The 18,374-nt window shown below is 37.5% G+C and overlaps 2 protein-coding genes across 5 annotated transcripts; both read left to right on the plus strand.

Moving 5' to 3' along the window:
- Nucleotides 1-1,821: 1,821 nt before the first annotated feature.
- On the plus strand, nt 1,822-4,737 carry LOC130997672 (nuclear transcription factor Y subunit B-10-like). 3 transcript variants are annotated; one of them, XM_057923082.1, is made up of 7 exons: nt 1,822-1,981; nt 2,058-2,285; nt 2,648-2,777; nt 2,926-2,943; nt 3,027-3,107; nt 3,209-3,259; nt 4,375-4,737. In XM_057923082.1, the coding sequence occupies exons 2-7, from the start codon at nt 2,062-2,064 to the stop codon at nt 4,417-4,419; spliced, it is 549 nt and encodes a 182-aa protein (XP_057779065.1). In that variant the 5' UTR covers nt 1,822-1,981; nt 2,058-2,061; the 3' UTR covers nt 4,420-4,737. The 3 variants fall into 3 exon arrangements, with proteins under 3 accessions (XP_057779065.1, XP_057779066.1, XP_057779067.1); XM_057923083.1 differs by having other exon boundaries at nt 2,926-2,931; XM_057923084.1 differs by lacking the exon at nt 2,926-2,943.
- A 4,772-nt stretch (nt 4,738-9,509) lies between these two features.
- LOC130997623 (E3 ubiquitin-protein ligase UPL4) lies at nt 9,510-17,428 on the plus strand. 2 transcript variants are annotated; one of them, XM_057923008.1, is made up of 18 exons: nt 9,510-9,789; nt 10,284-10,901; nt 11,027-11,137; nt 11,269-11,385; nt 11,480-11,638; nt 11,748-11,909; nt 12,437-12,589; nt 12,676-12,797; nt 12,899-14,015; nt 14,162-14,257; nt 14,467-15,672; nt 15,764-15,991; nt 16,081-16,185; nt 16,359-16,439; nt 16,538-16,606; nt 16,698-16,826; nt 16,915-16,998; nt 17,081-17,428. In XM_057923008.1, exons 2-18 carry the CDS (start codon nt 10,296-10,298, stop codon nt 17,144-17,146), a joined length of 4,611 nt encoding a protein of 1,536 aa, XP_057778991.1. In that variant the 5' UTR covers nt 9,510-9,789; nt 10,284-10,295; the 3' UTR covers nt 17,147-17,428. The 2 variants fall into 2 exon arrangements, with proteins under 2 accessions (XP_057778991.1, XP_057778989.1); XM_057923006.1 differs by having other exon boundaries at nt 9,592-9,829.
- Nucleotides 17,429-18,374: the final 946 nt, after the last annotated feature.

Below are 18,374 nucleotides of genomic sequence, written 5' to 3' on the forward strand. Positions count from 1 at the left end.
TCGGCTCCCCTCTGGCCTTCTCTCCAATTCCCTCTCAGCAGGGACCTTCTGTATTTCCCCAGGCATCACAGCCTGTTTGTTGGCTATTGGGTTGTTCACCTCCAGAGCAGCGGGAGGCGGGGCTTCAGTGCCCTGCAGATTAGTCGCACCCATCAGGGGAGCTGCAGCGGGGACGGTGCACAGCAGAGGAGTCCCCAGTGCCTGACGCACAGCAGCGTAGTTGAGCAGAGCCATCATCTGCTCTGCCAACCCAAAATTTAGCGGTCCACCACCAGACGTGGGGACCAGGCTTGGCATGTCAGAACCCGGTGTCACCAGAGCAGATCTCTGGACGTTAACATTCTGCCCTGTCAGCGGGGTAGCTGGGATAGCGTGAAAGCCTGGCGGCATGGTGAAGGCGGTGCTAGCCTGCACGCCGTTGAACAACGAAGTCGGCACCTCAGTAGTGTGAGCAGCGGAGTTGAGCCCAACGTTGTCAAATTCCTTCTCCAGAGTGCGGTGAGCGTCCGAAGAACCCATAGTACCTACACACGAAAAATGTGAGAAGATATTTCAAGTAAAAAGCAGATCGGATGATCCGTTGTCGAATGTATACGAAATGAAGAATATCACGAGCTCTAGCGTGGCAGCCATTAAGAGATCCCATAAGAAAACACCCCCGTGCGCTAGGAAATAAATCCAGAGCACGGTTTAAAACGCAAACAGAGAGAACAATAGAGATTCCCCCGTAGATTCGGAGTTAAATTCCAAAGAGAAGACGTGTTACTCGGCAATTGAACCGTGAAAATCCCAAAAACACGAAAACAGAGCACCAGACAACAGATCATTAGCGAAACACGTTAGATCCGTAAGGAAAATAAGAATTAAACGAGAAAACATCATAACCACACACAATTATCACGATCGCGTGCAAAATAGCCACAAATTAACCTTCGATCCTCAATTCCCATACTCTTCCCCACATGCACATGCAAGGAAAACATAAAATACTGTCGATCTTAAAAGATCGGGAGTGGATCAGCATGAAAACACGAGCATCGGTCTGGATTTGGTTGGGTAATCGGATTATCAGCTCAATCGGTGTCTGCGCACGCAAATCCGACCGTAATTACGGATCTGCATGCGCCGGCGAACAAAACTCACGTCCTAGCCCAGAACTTCCCACAGACGACGCCAGATGGTGAAGTACGATTGAATGGATATGGATTTAATCGGTGAATTATTGTAGAACTATGAATTATACCTAGTGTTGATTGAGAATCGAGAGAGGAAAGTAAAGTTGAGAGCACGAAGACTGATTGCTGTTGTATTGTAAAATGAAGATAACGTAGATTTACAAAGAGCACGTAGGTAGCTATTTATAGATTACACGTAAAGGGTAAAAGGGTAAATTCATCGCTGGAGCATGCGCCTTGCGTGGTCAGGGGCATAACAGTAAAATTGTCCTCAGGCGGGAGATTTTCCCGCTCTTCTGATGGTTTCTCTGGCGAAGACCGTTGTTCCGGCGAGAATGGCTTCTCTGGTATATGCCGTTCCTCTGATAAGGCCCATTCCTCTGACTTCTCTGCGGGAGTCCGTTTCTCTGATGAAGCCCGCTCCTCTGGCATATATCATTTCTCTGCTCTGTACATATTACTCCTCATCATTCGTGTATTTACAGGCTAATAACCCAATATAAAAATAGAAGGCAGCTTGGTAATTATATCTATTGTGAGTAAAAGAAAAATTACTAGTTGAAATCGAAGAAAAAGGCAAAGAAAGGTCCGAAATGTGGTAGACCGACAGAGACACGTGGGGTGATATTGTAGAAAGGCTCCACCTAATCACAAAAATTTGGAAAAACCAACGGTGCTGATAAACCTAAACTCTTTTCCAAAATTTCCAATCCCTCAATCTCAGTCGTCGTCTCCTTCCTCATTTCTCAACCCTACGATCCTTCCTCTCGCGCCCAAAATACAAAATTCCACGAATCTCCTTCCCGGTATCAATTCCCCCTCCCTCTCCATGCTGCATGTCATGTATTATCTCCTGACCTAGGGTTTCTTTTTATTTATTAGGTTAATGGCGGAGCAGGGAGCTCCTGGGAGCCCCGTCGGTGGCAGCCACGACAGCGGAGGCGATCAGAGCCCGCGCTCCGGAGTCCGTGAGCAGGATAGATTCCTGCCGATTGCAAATATCAGTAGGATCATGAAGAAGGGACTTCCCCCGAATGGGAAGATTGCTAAGGATGCCAAGGAGACGGTGCAGGAATGTGTTTCCGAGTTTATTAGCTTCATCACCAGCGAGTATGTTGGTTTTGCTTCTTGAGTTGTGTGTGTGTTTATGAGTGATTGATTGGATTTTGGTGGATAAAAGGGCAGACTTGTTACGTATATCAATTGTTTTCGTGGATTCTGTTAAGACCTGGGCACATGTAACTTGCATTCAATTTTTGAAGTCTTTAGGTGTAAGCATGTAGTTGGATACCGTTTCTTAATGATTTATGTGTGACGGTGTGAGAATTTGTGTTTAAGAGATGCGTTTGTATGAGCTTTTTGGAAGGATAACTGTGACTTGTGTAAATGGATACATATATCATTAGGTTGCATTGGTCTGGGGCAAGCCTTTTAAGATAAAAGCTGACCTTTTTTGGTGGCTGTGATGTCAGAGCAAGTGACAAGTGCCAGAGAGAGAAAAGAAAGACTATCAATGGGGATGATTTGCTGTGGGCTATGGCAACTTTAGGATTTGAAGACTACATTGATCCTCTTAAGGTGTACTTGAATAGATACAGAGAGGTAATTATGTCCTCATTTTTCGTTCTCGTTACAGGTTACATCTTGATAGTCCTTTATCTAGATAAAACTATTTTATGTTGTGTTGCATCTGATAATGTGTTGCCTTTTCTGGAATTCATGATCTTGGACATGCTCTTGGTGGTGGCAGATGGAGGTGAGTTTATTTGTATGTTGCTTCCCGTGCAGGCCTTCTTTTGCTATACATTTTCTATTTGAAAATTATTGATCTTCGTTCATCTATTTTACCAGGGTGATACCAAGGGATCAGCCAAAGGTACAGATGGATCTACAAAGAAAGATGGATTACAACAGCAAATTCCAAATTCTCAGGTATGCTGCAAAGCAATTTTTCTCTTTCAGACTGCCTTTTTGAAATGGAAATGGATTTCAATGTACTGATTATAAGTCAACTTTTCCTGCAACATCGAAAGCTTCTTCACCAGGGTTCTTTTTCACAAGGCATGAATTATGGAAGTACTCAGGTAACTCGATTCCTGTGCTTCTGGTTATCTCTTATTGGTCATGTTGCACTTATGTTTACATATACGGAAAATGTTACTTTCTGTACTGCCTTTCCAGTTTCGACATTGCCTGGTTAGATGAGAGCGAGCTATATATTGTTTAACCACAAGATAAGGAGGCTCTTCCAAGAAATTCTGAATTTTATGAATTTATTGACTATTGTTTGCATGTTTGGTTAATGCCTTCTTGGGGCTTTTACATGCACTATTTGAAAAACTATTGATTAACTGCAATAGGTTTTCTTGTTGCTTAGTGTCAAATATACATATGTGGTGCTAACTTTTTCCTGAGCTGTTACTGTATTATCCCAATTTATGGGAAGAGGACAGTTGCAAAAGTAATACTATATATATTATATAGGGTCGGGATCCAGTGAAAACTAACCTTAGTTATTATACATTTTTACTGCATAAAAAACATCAATTATGAGTAAAGAGAGCATAATAATAGAGAAAACATTATTTTATGCGTAAAAGACATAATCATAGAGAAAGCATCATTTTATGAGTCCGAAAGCATAATCCCATATGAAAATCAATCTTGACCATCTATCAATTAAGATCTACGGACTAGATGGGTTTCTAGTTAACAAAATCTGGGTGGTTTTTATTTGATCTTCGCCTATTGACATTTAACTGATTGTTCTCTGATATCTGTGGTGTTATGTTGTATTTACTGTTATTTTTTCAATACAAAAAAGGAAATAAAAAAATTATAGTGCTCAGACTAGCCTTTTTTTCTTTGTGAGGAGGTTGCAAATAGAGATTAAAAAAAAGACCTTGCCAATTTGCCATTCTAGCCTTGTTGATTTCTAATCACTGCCGACATATCTAACTTGTGCTCAGCCTCCACCCACTTTATGATTTGGCTTGGTTTGATGTTGTTGTCTTCCTTTCATGTGTGTGTGTGTGTGTTGTTTGAATCAGATGTTTTATGCTGACAGATTAGTAGCTTCACTATGGGTTTGGCTCTTTTTTGATAGAAGAAGTTTTTGTCTGATAGTATTAATGCGTTTAGAATTGGTATCCGGAATGGAGGATGTGATTCTGATTGGCTTTCCCTTTTACGTTTGTAGCAACAAGCTCAGCACATGATGGTCCCAATGCGGGGCATGGAGTAGAAATGAATCAACTCAAAACCGTCGTGCTGTTAGAGATGGTATTTATGTCCTGATTTCTCATGATGTATGCCAGAGCTGTATTTTATCGTAGGAGTCTGTAAATTTCTAGCCAGACAGTTAGGTGAGGCAAGAGTGGAAGTTTTATCATTATTATCAATTATCATTGTTATTGCCACGTGTCAAATGAAAAATGATGACCGTATCTCTATACTGGTCAATCATGTCTACCTTTGTACTACTCTTTGATTTTGGGATACACCCCAAATTTCATTCGGTATATTAGATATCAACGTCGAGAATGCAGTAATTAGGAATTAATTCCTGTTTGACTTGTAGTGGTGTGATTGTACTACAACTTGTATTCCACCAAGTCATGCTTCAATCATATATATATGGCTTTTAGGTTGTGGTCTTTTTCTCAGTAATTTTGGCATATGACTTGATGGCGGGGGAAGAAAATACTTCCCTTGTGGCCCCAAACTAGGTGTTGTACTGTTGTGTGCCATTTTACATTCTAAAATATGCTATAATTATTTTATGTATATTAAGTATTGAGAACGTGGAATAAACGTACTCATGCTTTATCAAGGATTTTGATGTTTTGAACTAAATAAAATATTAGTACTAGTGTATATATGTCACAATTTACAATGAGCCATTAGTGTTGTATAAGTTGGCACATGCTTCAGGTACGTGGATATGTGAAATTGGAATTATCCTTTATATAGGTCTAGAATATTTGTAGCAACCTACAATTAGCTTATGTTTTGGGTTAGATTATCTCAAATCATAACTTGCTCCAAGGTTTTTGGAATTACTTTGTATATTATCCAAAATAGTATAGCAAGTGGACATTTGCTTGATTAGTATGTTAGGTTTTGGAATCGTTTGTAAAGTTCAATTTATCTTTTTTTATGGAATAAGACGTGATATGTTTGATTGTGATAGTTTTTTCTATATGTCATATTAATATCATACGAATGCATTAAATATATATAAATATGATATGTTTGGCATAATGTATTAAAATTATATGAAGTTAATAATAGTTATAATTATGAACGCATACCACCATAGGCGGATCTTCACAGGGCTGCATTGGGTTGGTGCCCCAAAATTTGTCCTATATATATTAAATATATTTAGCCTAATATCTACATAGTTCAGCTCTTAACTCATTCCAGTTTTAGAGAAAAATAAAAAATCTTTCAACATAATAATAAAAAGTAGTTTATTTTTGTAGAAGATATATTAAATTTTTTAGAAAACATATAGAGGTATTTTTTTATATGCTTTCAATGTATATATTATTAATTATTTATTATAGTCAGCAATCGAATTCTAATCCTATGTCCATTAAAAATCTACTTGAATATAAAAATGAACAGTGCAGACTATTCGAAAATTTTGGCTCGGGGGCTACCGCCCCCGAACCCCGTGCAATACCTTCAACAAGTTCCCCGCTCCCCCTATTGGCAAATCCTAGATCCACCCCCTGCATACCACCTCCGTAAGTGTATATATAATTACTCAGATCAGTATAATATTTTCAGGCTTTTAATTTATAAAGAGGGGTGTGTTTTGTATTACTTTATACCAAACAAGATATTAAAATGTCACAAGTATATTATACGTCCTAATCACCTATATCAAACGAACCTTGAATATGGCTCTGTATAGCGGTTCCATATAAAATAAAATAAAAATAGCATTATAAAGAAATGACACTTTCCCTAAAAATGAAATAACTCTTTTTGATTGTCATCCTTTTTTTTGTGTATGCATAATATATCTCAATGATATACGTCCTCATTATCTTTGGACGAAATGAGATATGACTCTTCTTTTTTTCTTTAATAAGTAATAGGACTCTTTAACAAAAATTCCTAAAGAATTATACCTGAATAAAAAGTTCAACCATATCCTTTCCTTTTGGCGGGATTCAAGTTTATCCCTTAAGAAAGAAAACTTGTGTTTGATATATAAATTGAGATCAAGTGATACGCACAGCCCACTGACCCCGACCCAATTACTACTCCAGCCCAAATGAGTGCCACCCACATGAGAAGCCCAAATTCATCACCAATTAGCCCATTAGGTTTAAGAAATGCATAGTTGATAGCTATATAAATGTATCATCTCTGTTTCCTACGACTATGAATGAAATGAGTTAGAACTTTATTTTGCAAATGGAGTGTAGGCTGCTCGAATAGCCCTTTCATCTTCGTTTCTTAATATTTCTGGAGTTTGGGCTTGCTCGAAAAGCCCCACCATTGATATAAACGTATCAATTGGTGCTTTCATTGAGAGAGAAAGAATTGTTGTGTTTGGCAGTCGGTGTTGTGCGAAACCAAGTGGAAGGATGTGGCAGGATTGATTTGGGTTATTTGCAGTGTGGAGAACAAGAAACAAGATAAAATACCGAAGCAATTGAGATCAGGGTTGTTTGCTGAAATTTCTTTTGTTTGCAGAGTATCTTACCTGCCTTGCTTGCAAATTCCCTCGCTCAAACTTTGAATTTATTGAATCGATTCTTCTATTTGGGTCGATCCATATCGTATGTGTTGGTATTTTTGAATAGGTATTAGTATTAGGTAAGAGGATTAATGAGCAGAGCTTTTTGAATTGGCGAAAAAAAGGGAAGTGATTATAGATATCGCGGTGAGATTTGTATGTATTGAAAAAGAAAAAAAATTGATTGAACTTGTTGGTGGGGTGGTGAGGAGCAGACAAGTTGACGGATAATTGAATTTGTTGTGTTGAAGGAATTTTAGGAGTTTAAGAATCTGATACTGTGTGTCTGTGTTGATGGCTTTCAGACTAAATTCACTTAGGTTTATTGGGGAAGATGGTGATATTTATGAATGGATATGTCAAATAGATAAATATTTCACTCTTCGCGATGTCCCTGCGACTTTCGTTGGTCTTTTATCACTTAGAAGGTGAGGCATTGACATGGTTCCGATGGTTGGAGGCGAATTGCTTATTAACGACTTGGAGCAACATCTTGATAGCTATCAAGTTTCGTTTTGGATCATCGAAATTTGAAGAACATGAGAAGAGTCAACTTCAAGAGCAAGAAGTTAATGAGATAATCGTACAAGAAACTAAAGAAGCAAGCGAAACAACCAGCTTCGTCAAGCCAACCGAACAACCACTCTGCTTAGAGAATCAACATGCTAAGGATGCGGCTGAAACATGTGAAGCGAGCTTAGAGATTCAAGAAGCTACAGATGAGCCTGATATAAGTGAAGTGCACCAGAGAGTTATGCAAATGCACTTTCAGAAGGGTAATGAAATTAAGGGATTGGTTTGTGAAGGATTGATTTGTCGTGTGAATAGTTTACTGGTGTGTGTGAATATGTGCAATTCTTTCACCTATCTGGAAAACATGAAGAGAGGATAATATGCCAAAAGGGTTTATGGAATGATTCTTCCTACAAGATGAACAAACATCTCTTTGGTTGTATGATGGCAGACGTGGCTCGAAGAAGAAGTATTCTAAAATTCTATGCACTTGCAGAGGTATATAAGGAGGTTAGGAGTCTCCGCCTTGAGAACAAGGTGGTTTTCGAAGAAGGTGGGAATGATACGCACAGCCCACTGACCCTGGCCCAATTACTACTCCAACCCAAATGCGTGCCACCCACATGAGAAGCCCAAATTCATCACCAATTAGCCAATTAGGTTTAAGAAATGCATAGTTGACAGCTAAGAAGAAACTATAGCTATATAAATGTATCATCTCTGTTTCCTACGACTATGAATGAAATGAGTTAGAACTTTATTTTGCAAATGGAGTGTAAGCTGCTTGAATAGCCCTTTCATCTTCGTTTCTTAATATTTCTGGAGTTTGGGCTTGCTCGAAAAGCTCCACCATTGATATAAATGTATCATAAAGAGTGATAAATGAAACTTAGATAAATAATATTCCCTCCGTCCGCCAAGATTATGTAAAAATTACTATATTGGGCGTCCGCCAAGATTATGTCACTTTCCTTTTAAGGCAATGGTCACACCATCCTCTTTAATATTTTATCCTTGCTAACACTCTTTATTTACAAAAAAACTCACCCCAAATTCATTCTCATGGGACCCTTTCTCCACTATATCAAAATCATCACCAATTTTATTAAATTTTGTGCCCAAGCAATTTTGCATAATCTTGGGGGACAGAGGGAGTATAGATTAAGTGAGATTGTCATTATTTATAGGTGTAATATTATTGTTTGATAGATAATATACAATTATAGATTAAATTAAGAAATTACAATTTTAACCTTTTATAAATTTATATAAATATGTTTAAAGAGAAAAATAGAAAGGAAAAAAAAAAATCTAATCCCAATTTTGGAGAAAAAAGGTTGTAAGTAGCTTTAGATAAATAATACCAGGGGATGAGATATTAAATTTCTCAGTGGAACAGTAATATAAGAGCGGGCATCTCGCATTGGGTATTCCTGGTAATCAATATTGCTATCAAACGCTTAAATAAGACATGATTATTTATCTATCTTGTTTTATTTAGGGCTATCAAACATGCCCTAAGTGTTTATGTAATATATTATATATTCTAATTTGTATCATGAATTCATTCATCAAAAATTCACTGTGAATTTTTTTATTCATACCATGAATTTATTCAGTAAAATTATGAATTCATCATAGATCTTAATCAAGGATTGAAAATAAATTTTAATTTATGAGCTATATTTATTTGAACCATTATCTAATATATATTCTATAATAATTTGCTAGGAAAAACCTATAGTTTTAAATCACATATTCATATAAAACTAAGCTAAACAAACTTGTACGGTGGGAACGTGTCAATTAAGTCATGAACAATGGGGTGTCTTTTTTTCGTTTTCCTAAATCGCGAGATTGTACATTTCAACGCATGGTCCCACACTTTTCCACCTGAGAAAAGACATGAAGCAGCCCAGCCCAAATCAAAGTGAGTGGGCCGCAGAAATGAAAGCCCAAACAAGGTCTTAATAGATCCTGGCTTTACACGTGTCTCAAACGGCCACCCACTATTAATCGGAAACAGAATTTCCTTATAGCTTGTGGAGGTCTATCTTCTCTCTGTTTACTCACTTAATACAATATTTTATTGACGGAATTAATTAAGTTTCTATTTTTTAAATTATATATAAAAAAAAAGACTCGTTTCCATCATCATCATCATCTCTCTCTATAATCTCTTTCCGTATCTACATATACTTCTTCACCTGTATATATAAATGTACATAACAACATTCACTCCTTTTTCCACGATATAAAATACCAACTGGGGGTGGAATTTGGTTATAGAACCCTAGGATTTGATTAACGCTCTCACGATCAATCGTTCTGTAAGACCTCTAGGTACAGAAAAAGAGATGGACTGAACACCGCTTTGATCAGGGTTTTGATTTTTATTTTCTTTTGATTTTTGGTTGTGTGTGGTTTTTGTTGAGTAAAATTTGCCAATTTTCAATCTGTACTTTTTATATTTTTGCCCTCTTGTTAAAGACTCATGTTTTTCTGTTTTATTCTCGTTTATCGTGGTTAATTATATTCCATCTACTGTGTTAATAAGTGATCAGACTATTTGGGTTGTACAAAGTCAATTCTTAACTGATATTTCGGGTTGCTCTACCTATTTTGTGTGTTTGGCCATTCACCAAACTGCAAGCTCTGTTTCTCTCTGTTTTTACGACTTCTTTTTGGTTTGTACTAGTCAATTTCCAAGCTTAAGCCAGTTTGATATTTTGAGTTCTGTTTTAGCCATGTGTATGTGTGAAATTAATGACTTTGTGTGTGTTTTCGGTAAGTCCGTTTCTGCGGGTTTGTTGAAGTTGGTTTTGTTATGTGCGCAGTAGCTGTTGTTAATGGCTAGTCGAGGTCAAAAAAGAAATGAAGAAGTGGATGAATTGCCAGCAGATAAGCGTGCGTGCAATTCATTGGAGTTCCGGCCAAGTTCTTCCAATTCATCAGCTCAAACACTGACGAGTACTGCTCATGAAGCCCAGGATGCTGACATGGATACGTCGTCTTCAACTTCTGGATCAACTAGATCAGAGGGTGATGGCGAGAAGGAATCTGCTTATGGCTCTTGTGATTCTGATAATAGTATCCATGACTACTATAGGAATCGTTCATTGAGTGATCAAAGCAAGTTTAAGAGAGTGCTGTCGGGTTTGAGTGAGGAGGTTGAGGAATCAGGGCAGTTGGCTCAACTCACAGAGCTATGTGAGTTGCTGTCCTTTTGTAGTGATAGTTCTTTATCAAGCCCAATGGTGGACTCTTTTTCACCTGTGCTTGTTAGTTTGGCAAGGCATGAGAGCAATCCAAATATAATGCTCCTGGCTATAAGAGCTATAACTTATTTGTGCGACGTTAATCCTCGATCCTCAGTTTTTATTGTGAGACATGATGCTATTCCAGTCCTTTGTCAACGGTTGATGGCCATTGAATACTTGGATGTGGCAGAACAAGTATGCTGCTGAAACTTTATGAGGATACTTATTTTGATTTGTGTACTAACTATTAGTATTACAACTTTCTTTTTGTTATTATGTAAATTTAAGATTTGACATTTTGTGTTCTGTTCTCAATGTAGTGCTTGCAAGCATTAGAGAAAATATCACGCGAACAACCAGTTGCTTGCTTACAATCTGGCGCTATAATGGCTGTTTTAGGTTATATTGATTTTTTCTCCACTAGCGTACAGGTACTTCTTTTAGCACCATTATAGTAAATACTTCTTTACAGAGGAATTCATGGCTTCATTACTTTATTATTGCTTTTGATCTGAGGATTCTTTTTCCAATTCTTCTTTTTCTTTGCTTTCTTGGATGCTAGAGGGTTGCACTATCCACTGTGGTAAATATATGTAAGAAACTGTCATCTGAATCTCCGTCACTTTTCATGGAGGCAGTTCCAATTTTATGCAATCTTCTCCAGTATGAAGATAGACAGGTATTCTACAAAATTTCATTCAGGAGTAATTTATTGTTGAAGTATTTCAATTTCCATTACTTAATTCTTTGAACTATTTGTGGCTATATTTTAGCTTGTTGAGAGTGTTTCCACTTGCTTGATTAAAATTGGGGAGCAAGTTTCTCGTTCTACTGATATGTTGGATGATATCTGTAAGCATGGATTGGTTGAGCACACCTTGCATCTCATAGGCTTAAACAGCCGAACAACCCTATCCCGACCAACATACATTGTAAGCAAAGTTTCTCTTTTCCCAAGTACAAACCACATTTCATTAGGTAGTTGTGATTTTTCTTGATTCTATGATCTATTAACCATAAATTTGATAATTGCTTTGGCAGGGCTTGATAGGGTTACTCGTCAAGTTGGCTACTGGATCTACTGTTGCTTTTAGGACACTTTTTGAGCTCAACATAAGCAGCATTGTTAAGGATATGCTATCTACCTATGATCTTGCCCATGGAATACAGTCTACCCCTCTGGTGGATGGGCATCAGAGCCAGGTTGGCTACTCTGATCTCTCTTCTCTCTCTATCTCTCTTTCTCTGCACACACACACACACTCACACATGGACAAGTCAATTGAACACAGAAATTGAGACTTAATATTGCTACAAGATGTCCTAATTTGATTAATTTTATTGTATTTGCCATAGCCAAATAGTCTTGTTTCTTGTGGGCCCTCGTAGTTAAAATGCAAATGTCCTCTTGTAACCCAATTGTTTATTTGTTCAATATTTGAAGAAAGGCAATAATGACCGTTTGGCAATTGGGTTCTATGTCCGAGTGTTTTGTCACAGTATTTGGTTTGCCAATTCCTACATACCAGACTTAAAGTCTTATGTCAGTTACCTTGGCCACCTGTATTAGTTTGAAGTGTAGAGTGTGTAGACTTTTTTGCGTTGGCTTTTTGGGGAGAGTTTCTTCTTTGTTCTTGTTTTATAAGATGTTATCAGATGCACTTAATAAGATGTTATTTGACATTGTGGTCATTAAAGTAGTAATTTGTCCTTGCTATCTTGTTCTTCAGATAAATGAAGTTTTAAAATTATTGAATGAGCTTCTCCCAACAATTACTGTTGAAGAGGGAAGTCCACAGAAGACCGATAAAGAAGCGTTTCTTGTAAACCATCCTGATATTCTGCATAAGTTTGGAGTTGATTTACTTCCTATCTTAATTCAGGTTGGTATCTGCCATGTCTTACTTGAATTGTTTGTCGATTCATTTCCCTCCCTAGTCTTTTACTTATCATTTTCACCCTCAAGCAGGTGGTCAATTCTGGTGTGAATCTGTTTATATGTTACGGCTGTCTGTCTGTTATCAATAAGTTAGTTCATTTAAGCTCATCTGACGCGCTTCATAGTTTGCTACAAACTGCTAACTTTTCAAGGTGAATGAGTTTTCTTCTCTATGTTATAATTCACTTAACTGTCTACAATTTATTTTCGTTTTCTTTTCTAAACTAAATCATACAATTACATTGAATATCAGTTTTTTGGCTGGAGTGTTTGCAAGAAAAGAGCATCATGTGGTATTATTAGCCCTTCAGATTGTTGATACTATAATGGTCAAGCTTCCGCATGTATACTTGAATTCCTTTATCAAGGAAGGTGTCCTTTTTGCCATTTATGGGCTACTTTCTCCAGATAAAGATTCGAACATCTCTTCAGTTTCTGATGGTATAGCTTCAAGAGAAGTGCAAAGATGCCCATGCTTTGCATTTGATACGGGCCAGTCCTCAAAGTCACCTGAAAACAGGACATGCAAGCTTCAGAGTGACACTGTTCAGAATCTAGCAAAGCATATATGGGCCACTTTCTTTGAAACAGAATCGGTGAACCCTGAGAAAGGAGTAACTGATATTCTTCAGAAGCTCAGAACATTATCCACTGCTTTAACAACTCTGTTAGGCAAGTCAATGGAGGATGCAACATCTAGTCAGCAGGAAGAAGACGTTTTCAATCTATTGCACCAAATAATCTCTGAACTTAATGAAAAAGATTCTATCTCAACTTTTGAGTTTGTGGAGAGTGGAATTATAAAAGCATTTGTCGGTTACTTATCAAATGCTATCTATCTTTCTGGAAAAGATGATTATGTGGCAAAATACTCTTACATTGCAGAAAAAAGATTTGAGGTTATTGGACGACTATTATTGACTAGTGCTGACCCATCTCGTAAGGAATCTCCGCTCCTAAGCCTAGTACAGAGACTTCAAAGCGCTCTTTCTTCCGTTGAAGGTTTCCCGATCATCTCAAGCAACACATATAAGCGAAGGAACTCGTATGCCACTATTCCATATGGGCGTTGTACTTCGTATCCATGTCTGAAAGTGCAGTTTGTAAGGGAAAGTCTGGAGACCTGTCTACAGGATTATATAGAAGATGTTGTCAACGTTGATCCATTCGTGCCTCTTGATGAAATTGAAGGATATTTACTGCCTAGAGTGAAAAATAAAAAAACTAAGAATCTGAAATTGGAGTCTGAAGATTTAAAGGAGAAAGATGGCTCATGTTCTCATTCACCATCAGACTCGAGCTCTTCCCAATTAAAAAGTGCAGATGTCGTTACAGGCACAGAAATGCTAGTTGATGTTCTGAAAGTGCAGGTTTATCCTCAAATTTAATTTAAACTGACTGCCTTTGAGATATTTGTGACTGCCTTCTTCATGGACCTGATATGTAACGCTGTTCATCTATCAATACATTAGACATAAGTCATGGCAATTAACTTTTCCTCATTTTCCTCCTTCAGGAGGGAAACCCGAGTCTGGTGTTGTCTTCACCAGCTGAGAAATCCAGCTCTCCAGAAAAAGCTGTGGACTCGGCAGATATAGTCAATGTTCAAACAGTATGTTTTCTCCTTGATGGCTGCTCGCTATTTGCGTCTCAATTCATTCCTTTTGTTTCCCCTCCAGCTTCTTGGTTTCCTTTGTTGACTTGATAGTTTTTTGTGTGCTTTCTATTTAGTTTCACTTGACCATGTTAATGTAAGTATTGTTTTGCTATTTAGTAGTATCAAAAGAATAATTATATCTTTTCTACCTACTTTTGTACAAGGATCATGTTGAGGAAGAGGGGCATAATAAGGACGGCAGTGGTTCCAACATGGATGATGATCATACTTCCTTGAACTTGCTATTTTATTTGGAAGGACAGCAACTCAACCGAGAATTGACACTGTATCAATCTATTCTTGAACAGCAAACTGAAGCAGGACACAATAATATCCTAAGTGCAAGCCTGTGGAGTCGTACATACAAAATAACTTACAGAAGAGATGGGACAATTAAACCAAGTCATTCCGAGCATAGACATGATGAGGCTCTATCTTCTCTCTTATCTAGAAGAACCTCACTTGTTCCCTTTCCCTGTTTTGCTTGCATGTTTGCTTCTGAAAATGACTCGGGTAAGTCAGGCCCAACTTATGATATATTATCCCTTCTAAAAAGGATGGAAGGCATTAATAGATTGAGATTCCATCTGATGTATCGTGCGAGAGTATCTGAGTTTGCGGAAGGAGGAATCCACGATTTTGAGAAGTTAAATTTCTCTGTTGATGAAATTCCCCAAAATAAATTTGTCAACAAAAAGTTAACAGAGAAACTAGAGCAGCAAATGCGGGATCCTATGGCTGTCTCTGCTGGGGCCATGCCTGCTTGGTGTAGTCAGTTAATTGCTTGGTGCCCGTTCCTGTTTAGCTTTGAAGCAAGGTGCAAGTATTTTTACCTGGTTGCATTAGGCCGGTTGCTACATCAGACTCATTCAGTGTCTCATGCTGATGTTGGAGGATCCAGTGGCAGGCAGCAAAATCATGGAAGCATTCCTCGCAAGAAGATTTTGGTTCATCGAAACAAAATACTTGAATCTGCCAGCCAGATGATGGAACTCCATGCCCGCCAAAAGGTTCTTCTTGAGGTGGAATATAGTGAAGAGGTGGGTACCGGTCTTGGTCCAACATTGGAGTTCTATACACTAGTCTGCCGCGAGTTTCAGAGAAGCGGCTTAGGTATGTGGAGAGAGGACCATGTCCCTCTTCACAGCAGAACTTCTTCAGAGGCAGAGGATTCGGGGTTTTTGTCAGCACCTTTTGGACTCTTCCCCTGTCCATGGTCACCTTCATTGACTGTAGCAACTAGCACCACATACTCAGAAGTGATTAGAAAGTTTTCTCTTCTGGGACAGATAATTGCCAAAGCTCTTCAAGATGGCAGGGTTTTAGATCTACCATTCTCCAAGGCCTTCTACAAAATCATTCTGGGGAAGGTAAGAAAACTGCTCGTATTGACCCCTTTGTATGCTTTTATGTACCAAACTTCAACCTGATTTTATTTTATTCTTTAAATCCATTATGCAGGAACTTGATCTGTACGATATTCAATCATTTGATCCTGCGCTTGGTAGGACACTTTTAGAGTTCCTGGCTCTTGTAGAAAGGAACAAGTATCTGACGTCTCACCCTGAAGAAAATATGCATGATTTCAATGTGTGCTTACGGAGCACTAAAATTGAGGACCTATGTCTTGATTTTACCCTCCCTGGATATCCAGATTATGCACTTGGTTCTGAGTCCCAGTCAAAGATGGTTAGCTTTTGCATGGTTTTCATGATATTACTTTTTCTGACATTGTTGAAACCTCATTGAATAACTTTATCCAAATTTATTTTGAATAGGTAAATCTTTATAATTTCGAGGAATATGTTACTTTGATGGTTGATGCAACAGTAAAATCTGGAATTGCTAGACAAGTGGATGCTTTCAAGTCGGGTTTTGATCAGGTTTACTATTACTCCTTTTGCTTCGTTTATGATCATTATCCTTCATTTGAATAGTATTACTGCATTTAATGTGTCCACATTAAAACAATTTTATATTTACTGACATGCTGTACATTATTCCTTTCTCATGTAATATCTTTTATTCCTCCCCCTTTCTTCTTCATGGCTTTCAGGTCTTCCCTATCAAACATCTGAAGGTTTTCACAGAAGAAGAATTGGAACGTTTACTATGTGGAGAACATGTACTATGGAATGTATGTGGATTACACTTTTTGTCAACTGGCCTAAATTATTTATACCAGTTGCATTCTTGTTCCGAGCAGAAAACCTCATTTAACTTTCTTTGATACAGTCGGATGAACTTTTGGAACACATCAAATTTGACCATGGCTACACTATTAGCAGTTCTCCAATTGTGCATGTAAGTATATAAGTGCGTTGGTTGCTTTTGGTGTCGGATCTCCCTACTTTCGTAGTTTAAATAACTGATAGTTGTCTTTTCAACTTAACAGTTATTGGAGATCATGCTAGAGTTTGATCTGGAGCAGCAACGAGCATTCTTGCAGTTTGTGACTGGTGCGCCTCGGCTTCCAACTGGGGGGTTGGCTTCTCTTAACCCTAAACTGACAATTGTTCGGAAGGTCAGACTTATGGGTTATGCTTGATGATTACGTTGTATCTCTATTGCTAACTAAATGACAATTTCTTTGGTATTTGATTGTGCAACAGCATTGCAGCAAGGAGATCAATGCTGACTTGCCTAGTGTAATGACGTGTGCTAATTATCTGAAGCTTCCTCCGTACTCTTCCAAAGTTCGCCTCGTTCTCTTGTGCTCACCTTTTCTTCATTTCCCCATTGATAGAAATACTTAGATTTCAAGTGTGCATTTTGCAGGAAGTTATGAAAGAAAAGCTCTTATACGCCATAACCGAAGGGCAAGGGTCGTTCCACCTTTCGTGATCAGTGGGGGTATATAGCGTGTGAATATGGGATTTAGATTAGCTGGTGCTGTAAATATTGGTTGGTGCAGTTTCCTCCTTGGTTATGAGATGTGGTGCGTGGGCGTGGTGGTTGCGATTTCCTCTTTGGTTATGAGAGGTGTGTAGATATGGGCGTCGATGATTCACCACAAGTAGACGAGGTGAATGTACAGTTTTTTTAATCATAATACAATGTTAGAACTCTTGCCATTTGAAAGCAAATGGAAAATATTTATTTAGTTATTCATTCCTATTGCATTTATTTGTGGGCAGCGTTTTCTTTAGTCTTGAAGCACATGTTTCTGTTAATCTCTTGATGAGAGATTTAATATTTATTGTTTTTTATTAGTATTTTTAATTGCATTATCCTATCTTTTTAACAGTTGATGCCATTATTTCAAAATTATGTCTGTTAAAATAGCGTATGTAACCCCTTACAACACCTTTACCGAGAAAGAGAAGGAAATGGAATGCAACTTAAAAAAGATTTTTTTTTTTGGGAACTGTTTTGTGGTCTTGTTTTATAATTTGTTGGTCCTATTTTTGTTCTTGGTCGTTAATGGAGTTTGTATTGTACAATGTACATTTATTTGAATATATCTGAACAAGAACAACTAAACTTCCAGAGTTGCATATGATCATCAGAATGAATGGAGTCGATTAGGATGCATCTAGTGAGAATAATGAGAATTTTATCTTTTGTGATAAATGAGTATTTTATAAATTTTTGAAACATCTTATAAGTCATTAAAATTTATAGTATTGTATTGAAATGATGTAACAAGCAGCTTAATGACGGAGCCATGGGTTTAGTAACTTTAGTTGGGGCACTGGGCTCCGCGAGAAATTTTCAAAAAAATACTCCCTCCGTCCACCAAAAAAACTCCTATTTGCCCTTAAATATTTGTCCACGAAATAAACTCCTACTCTGTTTTTTGGACAATTATACTCTCCCTTGCTTTTAAAATTACTACACTTTTACCTATTGGGCCCACTTTACTCTACCATTACTTATGTAATTAGTCTCCCTTAAACTTATTATTATTATTATTATTATTATTATTATTATTATTATTATTATTATTATTATTATTGTTATTGTTATTGTTATTGCTGTTGTTATTATTATCCTTATTATTGTTATTATTATTATTATTATCCTTATTATTGTTATTATTATTATTATTATACTTATTATTATTATTATT

The sequence above is a fragment of the Salvia miltiorrhiza genome, chromosome 8 (genome assembly GCF_028751815.1).
Source record: "Salvia miltiorrhiza cultivar Shanhuang (shh) chromosome 8, IMPLAD_Smil_shh, whole genome shotgun sequence".
In the NCBI taxonomy this organism is placed as follows: domain Eukaryota; kingdom Viridiplantae; phylum Streptophyta; class Magnoliopsida; order Lamiales; family Lamiaceae; genus Salvia; species Salvia miltiorrhiza.

What these genes read in the sequence shown, in the direction of transcription:
- LOC130997672 (XM_057923082.1), top strand. Translation starts at nt 2,062, where the DNA reads ATGGCGGAGCAGGGAGCTCCTGGGAGCCCCGTCGGTGGCAGCCACGAC. An exon ending in AGCAAATTCCAAATTCTCAG is followed by an intron (nt 3,108 to 3,208) that starts GTATGCTGCAAA and finishes CAACATCGAAAG; the next exon opens with CTTCTTCACCAGGGTTCTTT. An exon ending in TGAATTATGGAAGTACTCAG is followed by an intron (nt 3,260 to 4,374) that starts GTAACTCGATTC and finishes TTACGTTTGTAG; the next exon opens with CAACAAGCTCAGCACATGAT.
- LOC130997623 (XM_057923008.1), top strand. Translation starts at nt 10,296, where the DNA reads ATGGCTAGTCGAGGTCAAAAAAGAAATGAAGAAGTGGATGAATTGCCA. An exon ending in TCCAGTATGAAGATAGACAG is followed by an intron (nt 11,386 to 11,479) that starts GTATTCTACAAA and finishes GCTATATTTTAG; the next exon opens with CTTGTTGAGAGTGTTTCCAC. An exon ending in TCAAGTCGGGTTTTGATCAG is followed by an intron (nt 16,186 to 16,358) that starts GTTTACTATTAC and finishes CATGGCTTTCAG; the next exon opens with GTCTTCCCTATCAAACATCT.